Here is a 13,626-nt window from a genome sequence, read left to right as displayed (position 1 = left end):
ATGTGCGACCTCAATGAAAACATGTAATAAGACATAAACAGAAAGAAGCACAGAATAGCATACTCTACCTGGTAAACTGCCCTAACATACTAGGATTTATTGTATTCTGATAAAGGCTATAGGAAGCTATAAAGTCTGATGTATGTGATCCGTCTTGTGAAGTCAATAGCTTATTTGGCTTTCCTGTACTGGAATATGGATCTGGACGGTAAAGAGGTCTGGGAGTAACATCAACTCCATTTATATCAGTCACCTGTAGAAAATAGTGATTTAAAATAAAATAAGTAAAAAGATGGGGATTCTGTATAACAAGTTCTAAAAACAGAGATAAAAATGGTAGAGAAAAAGATAAAGTTTGTAGGATAGGACAAACATGAAAAATTGAATGATAAAAGATTTTATGCTTAAAAAAACTTCTTACTGAGGTAATACAACTTTTATAAATCTCGTTCATGTTTTACCTATATACAAGTAATACATATTGATATTGAGAAAATTTAAAAATGTAGAAAGATAATTCAGATTTTAATATTTTGGTATATTTAATTTTTACGTATAATCCTGTAAGAAACCCACAATTTTTCATTTAACATTTTATTAATAAACATTACCCAAGTTACTATACATCTTTGGCTTATATGCTTTTGGCTAATTTTCAATTATGAAATTTAACACATACAGAAATGTAATAAAAACATAACAATATAGTTATAATACTTATATAATTATGATAATTATAAGAAAGCAAACATTCTTATAATCGCAACCAAAGTAAAAAATTAGAACACTGAAAGAACCTCTAGGAGATTTTGCTCCTAGACAAAAACAGCTCTGCTGGTTTTTGCTCCTTCTATGTTACTGCCTCTCCCTCCCTCCCCAGTGAATATCATTAACTTGATTTTCGTAGTTATTTTCTTTCTTTTTTAAATAGTTTTTTTAAATATGCATTCTTAAATAACAGCATTTACTTTTCAAAACTTATATTGAACTAATATATACATAGACACATAAATGTATAGCTTAATATATTTTCATAAACAGAAGACACCCAGGTACCTACCATTCAGACTTAGAAAATTACCAGCATCTTAGAAGTTCCTTCCATAAGAGTCTCCATCTCCTACACTAAAGATAATGATTATTTTGACTCCATGGATTGGTTTGGCCTGGTTGTAAACTTTATTTTGATGGAATCAGGAAGCATGTACCCTTGGTATCTGGTTTCTTTTGTTCAAAACTATATTCACATTTGTGAGAACCATTCATACGGTTCAGTAGAGTTGCAGGTGGTTAATTTTCACTGCTGTACAATATTCCACTGTGTCAATATATCACAATTTATTTATTGTTCACAGATTTTCTGTAGTTTCCCAAATTTGGGCTAGTACAAATGACGCCACTATTAAGATGGATGTGCATGTGTTTTGATGACTATACTGTATGAATTTATGTTGGGTGTATACCTGAGTGGGATCCCTGGGTAGTGAATTATTTTTACGTTCACATATAATAGATACTGCTAAACGGTTTTCCTCCCAAGTGGTTCCCACCAACAAAGTATGAGAGAGTTCTGGTTGCTACAGATTTTTGTTAGCACTTAGTATTTACCTAATTTGGCAAGGCAATTTAGTTTTTAAAATTCATAATAGTCATATATTATGAATGAATTATCTGACATCTTCTGTTCAGCAGCACATTTTTATTTATCTCTCCATATTGTTGCATGTATAATAGTTTATAATCACCAATAATTCATTGGTGATTGGTTGTGTCTGTTGGATTAGCATATCATATTTTATTTATCCATTTTACTTTTAACTGACACTGAATTGTTTCCAGTTTTTGGCCATCATGAAAACTGTTTCAATAAATATTTATGTAAAAGCATACTGTTACACACAACAATGCATTTCTGTAAGGGACAGATAGATGTGGAATAGATGAGTCAACATGCTTAGGTAATACCAAACTCTTTTCCAGGTTGACTGTAAGCAGTTCATGATTATCAGCATTGTGACAGTTGCTGTTATTCTACATTCTTATCAAAAACTAGCATTGTTAGATTTAAACTAGTATGGGTATAGGTATACAGGTATCTCATTTTGACTTTTTCATAAAGTTGAACTTATTTTCATATGATTATTCCCAGTCTGACTTCTATTTTTGGAGGAAAATGTCCCATACAAGTCCTCTGCACACTTTTCTATTGAGTTCTGTCTCTTTAAAATTTATATTAGTGTTCATTAAATGTCCTGCAGTCATGAAATTAAAAGACGGTTGCCTCTTGGAAGGAAAGCTATGATAAACCTAGATAGTGTAAAACACTAAGATCAACATTCAAAAAACTAAGATGATGTCATCTGGTCCCATCACTTCATGGCAAATAGATGGGGAAACAGTGGAAACAGTGACAAATTTTATTTTCCTGGGCTCCAAAATCGCTGCAGATGGTGACTGCAGCCATGAAATTGAAAGACACTTACTCCTTGGAAGAAAAGCCATGATCAACCTAGACAGCATATTAAAAGCAGAGACATTACTTTGCCAGCAAGCATTCGTATAGTCGAAGCTATGGTTTTTCCGGTAGTCATATACAGATGTGAGAGTTGGATCATGAAGAAGGTTGAGCAGTGAAGAACTGGTGCTTTTGAACTTCGCTGTTGGAGAAGACTCTTGAGAGTCTCTTGGACAGGAAGGAGATCAAACTAGTCAATCTGAAAAGCAATCCACCCTGAATATTCATTGGAAGGACGGATGCTGAAGCTGAAACTCCAATACGTTGGCCACCTGATGAGAAGAGCCAACTCATTAGAAAAGACCCTGATGCTGGGAAAGACTGAAGGCAAAAGGAGAAGGGGGTGGCAGAGGAAGATGGTTAGATAGCATCACCAATTCAATGGACATGAATATGAACAAACTGAGAGGCAGTCAAGGACAAGTTTGCCTGGTGTGCTGCAGCCCATGGGGTCACAAAGGGTCAGACATGACTGAGTGACTGAACAACAACAAAATGTTTTGACTATGAATCTTTTCTGTTTTATGTGTTGCAAATGTCATCTTTCACTTTATGGCTTCATTTTCCTTGCTGTTGTTCAGTCACTCAGTCATGTCCAGCTCTTTGCGACTGCATGGACTGCAGCACACCAGGCTTCCCTGTCCTTCACCATTTCCCAAAGTTTGCTCAAACTCATGTCCACTGAGTCGGTGATGCCATCAAACCATCTCGTCCTCTGTCGTCCCCTTCTCCTCCTTCCTTCTGTCTTCCCCAGCATCAGGGTCTTTTCTAGTCAGCTCTTCACATCAGGTGGCCAGAGGATTGGAGCTTCGGCTTCAGCATCAGTCCTTTCAATGAATATTCAGGATTGATTTCCTCTAAGGTTGACTGGCTTGATCTTGCAGTCTGAGGGACTCTCAAGAGTCTTCTCCAACACCACAGTTCAAAAGCAACAATTCTTTGATGTTCAGCCTTGTTTATGGTCTAACTCTCACATTCATACATGACTATTGGAAAAACTGGAGAAGGCAATGGCACCCCACTCCAGTACTCTCGCCTGGAAAATCCCATGGACGGAGGAGCCTGGTAGGCTGCAGTCCATGGGGTCGCTAAGAGTTGGGCACGACTGAGCGACTTCACTTTCACTTTTCACTTTCATGCATTGGAGAAGGAAATGGCAACCCACTCCAGTATTCTCGCCTGGAGAATCCCAGGGACAGAGGAGCCTAGTGGGCTGCCATCTATGGGGTCGCACAGAGTCGGACACGACTCAAGCGAGTTGACAGAGAGAGAGAGAGATTGGAAAAACCACAGATTTGACTATACAGACCTTTGCTGGCAAAGTAATGTCTCTGCTTTTTAATATGCTACATTTTCTTTGTAGTATCTTTTAATAAAAAGAAGTTCTTTTTCTTAGCGCAGTCGAATTTATCACATTTTCCTTTATGGTTTACACCTTAGATGTTTCATCCAAGAAAACATTCCCAATCCTTAAATTATGACAATATTTTTGCTTCTCATGTTTAGAACTATAGTATACCTGGAATTGAGCTTTGTGTATACTATGAGAAAGCAAGCCAATATGTTTTTATTCCATATGAATACCCAATTGTTTCAAAAAGAATTTTTGAAAACCCTATTATTTTCCCATTACTCTCAGTTCAGCTCAGTTCAGTCGCTCAGTCATGTCCGACTCTTTGCCACCCCATGAATCACAGCATGACAGGCCTCCCTGTCCATCACCAACTCCCAGAGTTTACTCAAACTCATGTCCATCAAGTCGGTGACGCCATCCAGCCATCTCATCCTCTGTCTCCCCCTTCTCCTCCTGCCCCCAATCCTTCCCAGCATCAGGGTCTTTTCCAATGAGTCAACTCTTCAATGGGGTGGCCAAAGTATTGGAGTTTCAGCTTCAGCATCAGTCCTTCCAATGAACACCCAGGACTGATCTCCTTTAGGATGGACTGGTTGGATTTTCTTGCAGTCCAAGGGACTCTCAAGAGTCTTCTCCAACACCACAGTTCAAAAGCATCAATTCTTTGGTGCTCAGCTTTCTTCACCATCCAGCTCTCACATTCATACATGACCACTGGAAAAACAGTAGCCTTGACTAGACGGACCTTTGTTGGCAAAGTAATGAGAAACGCTGGGCTGGAAGAAGCACAAGCTGGGATCAAGATTGCCGGGAGAAATATCAATAACCTCAGATATGCAGATGATACCACCCTTATGGCAGAAAGTGAAGAGGAACTAAAAAGCCTCTTGATGAAAGTGAAAGAGGAGACTGAAAAAGTTGGCTTAAAGCTCAACATTCAGAAACTATGATCATGGCATCTGGTCCCATCACTTCATGGGAAATAGATGGGGAAACAGTGGAAACAGTGTCAGACTTTATTTTTGGGGGGCTCCAAAATCACTGTAGATGGTGATTGCAGCCATGAAATTAAAAGACGCTTATTCCTTGAAGGAAAGTTATGACCAACCTAGATAGCATTATTCTCTAGTGTACATTTATTATAAAACAAGTGTTTAAATGTGCTTGAGTCACTTGTAGACTTTCTGTCTATACCTTTGTTAATGTTACAGTTTTTATAAAATTTGTTACCTAGGAGAGTAAGTCCTTTCACATGGTTCTTACTCAAGAGTATCCTGGGGACTTCCCTGGTGGAACAGTGGATGAGAACCCACCTGACAGTGCAGGGGACACTGGTTGGATCCCTGGTCCAGGAAGATCCCACATGCCGAGGAGCAACTGCGCCTGTGCTCTAGGGCCCACGAGCCACAACTACTGAGCCCACATACCACAAGTACTGAAGCCTGCATGCTCTGGGGCCATCAAGACACAACTGAGGAGACCTTGTGCCACAACTACTAAAGCTCGCATGCCCTAGAGCCAGCAAACTGCAACTAATGAGCCCACGCGCTGCAATTACCAATGCTCATGCACCTAGAGCCTCTGCTCTGCCACGAGAGAAGCCACTACGATGAGAAGCCCGTACACTGCAGCTAGAGAGCAGGCCCCACTCTCTGCCTCTAGAGAACACCCATGCACAGCAACGAAGACACAGTGTAGCCAAAAATAAAGATAAATACATGAAATCTTGTAAAAAGAGTGTCTTGGTAATGCCTACGCTTTAGCAGTTTTATGTAAACTTTAGAATTACCTTGATAAGTTCCTGGAAAAAATAAAATGAAGGAAAAAAAAAAACAACTTTTGAGATTTTGACTGAAATTGCAAAGAATCTATAAATCAAAATTTGGGTAAAATTGATAGAATATGGGCTCTTTCTGTGCATAAACAGCTCTCTCTCCATTTGTTTGGGTCTTAATATCTCACAGTAAAATTTTGGGTATGTGCATCTTTGTTAAATTTATCCACAAGTATTTAATACATTTTAGTACTATTATAAGTGGCATCATTAAACAATATGTAATTTTTGAAATGTGTGCTGCTGGTATATACAAATATATCTTTTTTGCTTTTGATTATTTTTGTTATTCAATAATCTTGCTAAGCTTTTATTAATTTGATAATTACTAGGTGATTTAAAATTTTATATGTAGATAATTGTGTCATCTACAAATATTCAAAGTTCTGTTTCTTCCTTTCCAAATCTTATACTTTACATTTCTTTTTCTTATCATACTGAAATGGTTAAGACTTCCAAGAATGTTGGATAGAAATGGATCCTTCTTAGAAATGCTTTACCATTGAATATGATCATTGTTTAGGATTTTATAAATAGATTAAGGAAATTTCTTGTGATTTCCAGTTTCAGAAGAATCTTTTAAATCTAGAATAAAAATTTAATCTTATCAAATACTGTACTGAGATGATCATAGGCTTTTTTTCCATTAAGTTATGAATGTGGTGAATTACACTGATGGCTTTTTAAATGTTAAACCAATATTAATTTCTTGATATAAACTCAACTTTCTTATATTATCTCTTTCTATTGTTATTGAATTTTAATATTTTATTGAGGATTTCTCCATCTATGTTTCCAAGTGAGATTGACTTGTAAAGTTTATTTCTCATACTGTTGTAGTCAGATTTTGATATCAGGATAAGTCTAGCCTCATAAAATATTTTACAGTATACCCACTTTTCTTGTTCTGTTTTTGTTTGGCATATATCACTAGTGAGACTATATGGGCCTAGAATTATCTTTGATGAAAGATTTTTAAATTATTCATTTCTTTAAGAAAAGCTTCCAATTTTCATTTTTTTTATCTTCTTAAAATGTTAATTTTTCCATTTTATATTAATTTTCAAATCTTTCAAAATTTAAAATTGGCATAAAGTTACATACAATCTGGAAGAATTACCTTTTTAAATAGCTTTGAAAGTGTACATATCAGTGGTTTTTAGCCTATTGCAGATCTGAGCAACCATCACCACAGTTAACTTTAGAACTACCTCAAGAAGAAACTGTGTACCCTTTAATTCTGACGCCCAAACACTTGTCTTTCTCCCAGTCCTTGTTGTTGTTCTTCAGTGGACAAGACACATCTGACTCTTCAGCCTGTGGGCTGCAGCATGCCAGGCTCCTCTGTCCTCCTCTATCACCCGGAGTTTACTCACACTTATGTCCATTGAGTCAGTGGTGCCATCTAATCATTTCCTCTGCCGCCCCATTCTTTTGCCTTCAGTCTTTCAGTCCAATCTCCCAGTCCTAGGCAACAACTAATGTATTTCATATCTTTATAGATTTCTCCATTCTGGACTTTTATGCAAGTGGAATCACATAGAGTGTGGTATTTTGTAACTGGCTTGTTTCATTTAGCATAACGGTTTCAAGATTCATCCACAACGCTGCATGCATCAGTAGTTCATTCCTTTTTGTGGTTGAAAAATGTTCTACTGTATGAATATATCACATTTTGTTTAGTTATTTGCTCACTGTTGGATATTTGGGTTGTTTCCACTTGCTGACTATTATGAATAGTCAGGGTATGAAGTTTCAGGGTTTGAAATATATCTTAATTTCTCTTGGGTGTATATATCTAGAGGTAGAATTGCCAGGTCATATGGTAATAGTATGTTTAAACTTCTGAGTTACTATGAAACCTTTTTCCAAAGTGTCAGGACTATTTTATATTCCTACCAGTAGGGTTCTGATTTCTTGATATCCTTGCCAACAGTTGTCATCTGACTTTTTGATTCTAGCCATCCTAGTGAGTATAAAGTAAAGATCTCACTGGTTTTGATCTGCATTTCTCTGATGACTAATAATGTCATGCATCTTACCTTGTGCTTTTTTATCTTCTTTAGAGAAATGAGTATTCAAATCCCTTGACCAGTTTTTAATTGGGTTATTTGTCTATCTTGAGTTGTAATGCTTTATATATTTCATATACAAATCCCTTAACAGACAGATCATTTGCAAATATTTTCTCCCATTCTGTGGGTTGATTTTTTACTTTCTTGACTATGTTCTTCAAAACACAAATATTTTTAATTTCGGTAAAGTTCAATCATCTGCTTTTTTTTTCTTTTGTGGTTTACATTTTTGGTATCATATCTGGGAATCCTTTGCAAAGTCCAAGGTCATGAAGATTTACCACTTCTAAGTTTTTTAGTTTCAGCTTTTTGTATATGTCTTTGATTCATATTGAATTAATTTTTATATGGTATGAGGTAAGTGTCCAATTTCATTCTTTTGAATGTGGCTATCCAGTCATCCCCACACTATTTATTGAAGATCCTCTTAAAACAGTCATGATACCCTTATCAAAAATCAGTTGACCATTGATGTAATAGGTTTATTTCTAGACTCCTAATTCTATTCATTGATCTGTGTGTCTATCCTTGTGCCAATCAATACCACACTATCTTGATTTCTGTTGATTTGTAGTAAATTTTGAAAATGGGAAGTGAGAATCTGCTTACTTTATTCTTCTCCAGGAGTATTTTGTCTATGCTGGGTTTCTTGAAATTCCATATGAATTTCAGAATCAATTGTCAATTTGTACAAAGAAGACTGCTGATATTTCTAATAAGGATTGTACTGAATCTACAGATCAGATTGGGGAGTACCACCATTTTACCAATGGTAAGTCTTTCAATTCATAAATTTTGGATGTGCTCCCATTTATTCAGGTCATTGTTAATTTCATTCAGTAATGTTTTACAGTTTTTGGAGCTGAAGATGTCACTGCTATTATTAAATTTATTTGTAAGTACTTTATTGTTTTGGATGTTACTGTGAAATTGTTTCCTTAATTTTAAAATTATTCCAAATGTAAAAAGTATAATTTATTTGTATATTGATCGTGTATCCTGCAACCTAGCAGAACTCAGTAGTTAATTTTAATTGTTTGTTTGGCCATGCCACAGCTTATAGAATCATAGTTCCTTAACCAGGGATTGAACCTGGGCCACTGCAGTGAGAGGATCAAGTTTGAACCATTAGACTTCCAGGGAGTTCCCTAGTTTTAATACTTTTTGGTGGGTTTCTTAGGAGTTTATGCACATAACATTATGTCATCTGCAAAGAGATTTACCTTTTCCTTTCCAAACTGGTTGTCTCTTTTTTCCTGCCTAATTGCTATTTTTAGACCCTCCAGTACAACACTGAATAGAAGCGGCAAGAAAATTTTGTCTTGTTCCTGACATCAAAGGGAAAGCATCCAGTTGCCTGCTAAGTTAATGTTAGTGGGTTTTTCATAAATGTCCCTTGTCAAGTTGAATTCCCTCTATTATTAGTTTTTAAAGCATTTTTATCATGAAAAGATGTTGGATTTTGCAAAGTGCTTTTTCTAATTCTATTGAGATGATCATCGTTTTTTATTTTACTGATATGAGATATAGTAAATTACATTGATATTAAGATGTTAAAGTACTTTGCATCCCTGGGATAAACCCCACTTGGTAACTGTTATAGGCTGAATTGTCTCACCCTACCAAAAAATTCATATGTTGAAGCCCTAATTCCCAGACCTCTCAGTGTGACTGAATTTTGTGATAGGGCCATTAAAGAGATAATTAAGTTAAAATGAGGTAATCCAATCTGACTAGTGTCCCTGAGGAAAAGGAGATTAGGACATTGTTTAAGCCATCCAGTCTGTGATATTATGTAATGGTAGTCTTATGAAACTAATGCACTCAAGGCATAAAATTCTTTTTATATGTTACTAGATTACTAGTAACTGTAGGTTTTTCACAATGCTCCTGAGGAAATTCTTTCTTTTTCAAGTTAGTTGAAATGGTTTTTTATTAATTTTTTATCATTAATGGATATTGAATTTTTCAAATTATTTTTATCTGTTGTGATAATCACATTTTTTTCAATCTACTGATAAGACAAGTAGTATGAATATTAGAACAACCTTGCATGTATTATCTCCTCTTGGTCATGATGCATTATACCTTTTACATAGTGGTGTTGATACTATGTAATATGTATGTAATATACAATAATATATCACATTACATATAATGTATATATATAGTATATAATGTATATGTAATATGTATATAATCATTATGGACTGAATGTTTTGTGTAACCCCAGATTCATATGCTGGAACTCTAATCCCAGTGTGGTGGTATTGGGAGGTGGAACCTTGGAAAGGTAATTAGGTCATGAAGGTAGTGCCCTCACATATGAGATTAGTGCCTTTACAAAAAAAGCTAGAGAGCTAGCTAAATCTCTTTCCTCCATGTTAGGATACAGAGAAAGTTGGTAGTCTGCAACCTGGAAGAAAGTCATCACCAGTACCCGACCATTTGCCACTGTAATCTTAGACTTCCAGTCTCCAAAACAATAAGAAATAAGTTTATAAGCCACCCAATCTACAGTGTTGTACTATAGCAGCATGAGCTGATTCTTAAGGTCATAAGTAGACTCTCTTCATTCCACTCTAATAATGATGATAGGAGCGAACTGCCAGTATTATGCTGTGAGATATGTTAGTTGTATGGTAAAGACTCTAACGAAGTCAATATATCAGTATAGGTATACCTCATTTCGGGCTTTCCCAGTGGCTCAGTGGTAGACTTCACCTACAATCCTGGAGCCACAGGAGATGTGGGTTCGACCCCTGGGTCAGGAAGATCCCAGGGAGGAGGGCACAGCAGCTCACTCCAATATTCTCGCCTGAAGAATCCCAAGGAAGAGGAGCCTGGCAGGCTACAGTCCATGGGGTCACAGAGCTGGACATGACTGAAGCGATTTAGCACAACACAGCATACCTCAGTTTATTGCACTTCACTTTATTGCACTTCAATATTGTGGCTTTTGTAAAATAAATTGAAGGTTTGTGACAACCTTACATCTAGCAAGAGTACTGATACCAGTTTTCAAAAGTATCTGCTCATTTTGAGTCTCTGTGTCACATTTTGGTAATTCTCACAATATTTTAAATATTTTCATTATTATTTTATTTGTTATGGTAATCTGTGACCAGCGCTCTTTGATGTTACTATGATTCACTGAAGGCTGAGAGGATGGTTAGCATCAGTTCAGTTCAGTCACTCAGTTGTCTCTTTGTAACTCCATGAACCAGAGCACACCAGGCCTCCCTGTCCATCACCAACTCCCGGAGTCCACCCAAACCCATGTCCATTGAGTGGGTGATGCCATCCAACCATCTGATCTTCTCTTGTCCCCTTCTCCTCCCGCCCTCAATCTTTCCCAGCATCAGGGTCTTTTCCAACGAGTCAGCTCTTCGCATCAAGTGGCCAAAATTTTGGAGTTTCAGCTTCAACATCAGTCTTTCCAATGGACACCCAGGACTGATCTCCTTTAGGATGGACTGGTTGGATCTCCTTGCAGTCCAAGGGACTCTCAAGAGTCTTTTCCAACAGGCATTAAAGATTTTTTAAATTAAGTCATCTACATTGGAATTTTTAGACATAATTCTATTGCACACTCTATTTAGACTACAGTATAACATAAACATAATTTTTATGTGCACTGGGAAGCCAAAAAATTTACGTAACCCACTTTATTGTGATATTTGCATTCCAGTGTATTATTCCAACTGAACCTATAATATCTCTGAGGTATGCCGGTACTGTATTAGAAGTAAGTTATTGTTTCAAAGCAGCACATTTCCCTGGTGGTCCAGTGGTTAAGAGGCTGCCTTTCAATGCAGGGGGCATGGGCTCAGTTCCTGGTTGGGGAGCTAAGATCCCGCATGCCCTCTGGTGCAGAACAAATGGTGCTAGAAAACTTAAATACCTCTATGCAAAAGCAGCAACAACAGCTGACCATACCTTGTACCATATACAAAGATTAAGTCAAAGAGGATCACAGACCCAAGCGTAAAACCTAAAAAGAATTTCGAAAAAAAAAAACAAAAAAACACAGCATACTTTCTACCTTTTACATTTCAATCAAGTTCTTACCAGCATCATTTTCAAACAAATTCGGAATTCTAAAGAATAGTACCTGTGTGATTGTCTTTGCAGAGGACATAGTCATTTTTTCTACTTGTTTTGCTTCAGGTAGAATCATCATGTTTTTTGACATAGCCATTCTGCTTTGGTTTGCACCAGCATATCCTCCTTTCATTAGAGTTCCTTTGCTTGCACCAACAAAGCTAATAGACTTCCTTGGCGCTAAGCCAACGTTTCTATGTCAGGAAAAGAAAATATAACACAGAAGATCCAGGATTGAAGAAATATTAGCCAACAGAAAAAAAAAGCAAACTTTCACTTAGAAACATGGAAACAATCTGATCATATGAACAAGAAAAAAAATAGTAGCCACTCAAGAGCTCATTATATGTAAGCATAGCTCCAGAATGTTTGCCATCACTGTGTCCTTTTCTCCTCACAATAATTCTAACAGGTTGCTATAACATTATTTTATTTAAACCATAAAGGCTTAGAGGGAAGCATTCCTACTAGAGTTGAAATTTGAAACCCAGACAGTCAGATCAAAAGTCTCCTTATTTCTCTGGGTCTGTTTCCTTATCTGTAAGATAGGGGTAATAATAGTATCTAACTCATAGGTTACTGGCTTCCCAGGTGGCTCAGTGATAAAGAATCCACCTGCCAATGCAGGAGACCTGGGTTCAATCCCTGGGTCAGGAAGATCCCCTGGAGGAGGAAATGGCAACCCACTCCAGTATTCTTGCCAGGACAATCCCATGGACAGAGGAACCTGGTGGGCTACAGTCCATGGGGTCGCAAAGAGTCAGACACAAGTGAGCAACACATAGGTTATTATGAGGATTAAATGTATTCATTTCTATATTATGGTTAGGAAATGCCTGACAGATAGTAATCATAAATAGATGTAGACTGCAGTTACATAGGCAGATTGAAGAATGAGTAATAAAACCTGGGAAAGAATATCATGTTCCTGCCTGAACAATTACAGAATAAATTTTAATAAGAGAAAATATAATCAAAATATTTGCATCCAGGAGTAGAAGTATGATTTCACTTTTGGATCAATTCTTCAAATTCCTTAAGACAAAAAACTAGTCATTCTTTCATTCCAGTACTCTCTAATTGTGCTGCAGACTTCTATAAAATAAGAATGATTGTCCCTTAAATTATAAAAAGGCAGTGTTTCCAAAGAAAACATTTTAAACAATACTTTTACTTTCCAAATCATAACAAGATCAGACAAGAATACAATACTTTAAAATGACCACAATCTGCTTTTCACATTTTATTTTTCTTCATAGCATTTATTACTACTGACACTTTGTATGTTGTTGTATATTCCTCTACTAGAACATAAGCATCTTTAGGGCAAGAACTTTGTCTTGTTGATTGCTATATCACTAGTACATAAGACAGTACCTAGTATATTGTGGGCACTGTTGTTTAGTTGCTAAGTCTTGTTTGACTCTTTTGTATCCCCATGAACTGTAGCCTGTCAGGCTCCTCTGTCCGTGGGATTTTTCCAGGCAAGAATACTGGAATGGGTTGCCATTTCCTCCTCCAGGGGATCTTCCTGACCCAGGGATTAAACCCGCATCTCCTAGGTCTCCTGCATTGGCAGACAGATTCTCACCACTAGCGCCACCTGGGAAGCCCTTAACTGATGTGCTTGCTCAGTCGCACATCAATTCCTCTGCCAGTCGCAAATCCCAGTGCTTTTCCATGTGGTTCCCTCCTCTTCGTATCTATGAGTGATAAACCATTTTTTTAAATGCCAATGATATCC

At 36.8% G+C, this 13,626-nt stretch overlaps 1 protein-coding gene across 1 annotated transcript in view; it reads right to left on the bottom strand.

Annotated features, from left to right (window-relative positions):
- The window catches only part of DNAI4 (dynein axonemal intermediate chain 4), a 100,946-nt gene that overhangs the window by 77,718 nt on the left and 9,602 nt on the right, over positions 1-13,626 (bottom strand). Inside the window, 2 exon segments of the mRNA XM_070467982.1 lie at positions 69-253; positions 11,893-12,076. Of these exon segments, the coding sequence (XP_070324083.1) occupies positions 69-253; positions 11,893-12,076 (369 nt within the window).

This window comes from Odocoileus virginianus, chromosome 5 (genome assembly GCF_023699985.2).
Source record: "Odocoileus virginianus isolate 20LAN1187 ecotype Illinois chromosome 5, Ovbor_1.2, whole genome shotgun sequence".
In the NCBI taxonomy this organism is placed as follows: Eukaryota; Metazoa; Chordata; class Mammalia; order Artiodactyla; family Cervidae; genus Odocoileus; species Odocoileus virginianus.
This window is presented reverse-complemented; position numbering and strand designations above follow the sequence as displayed.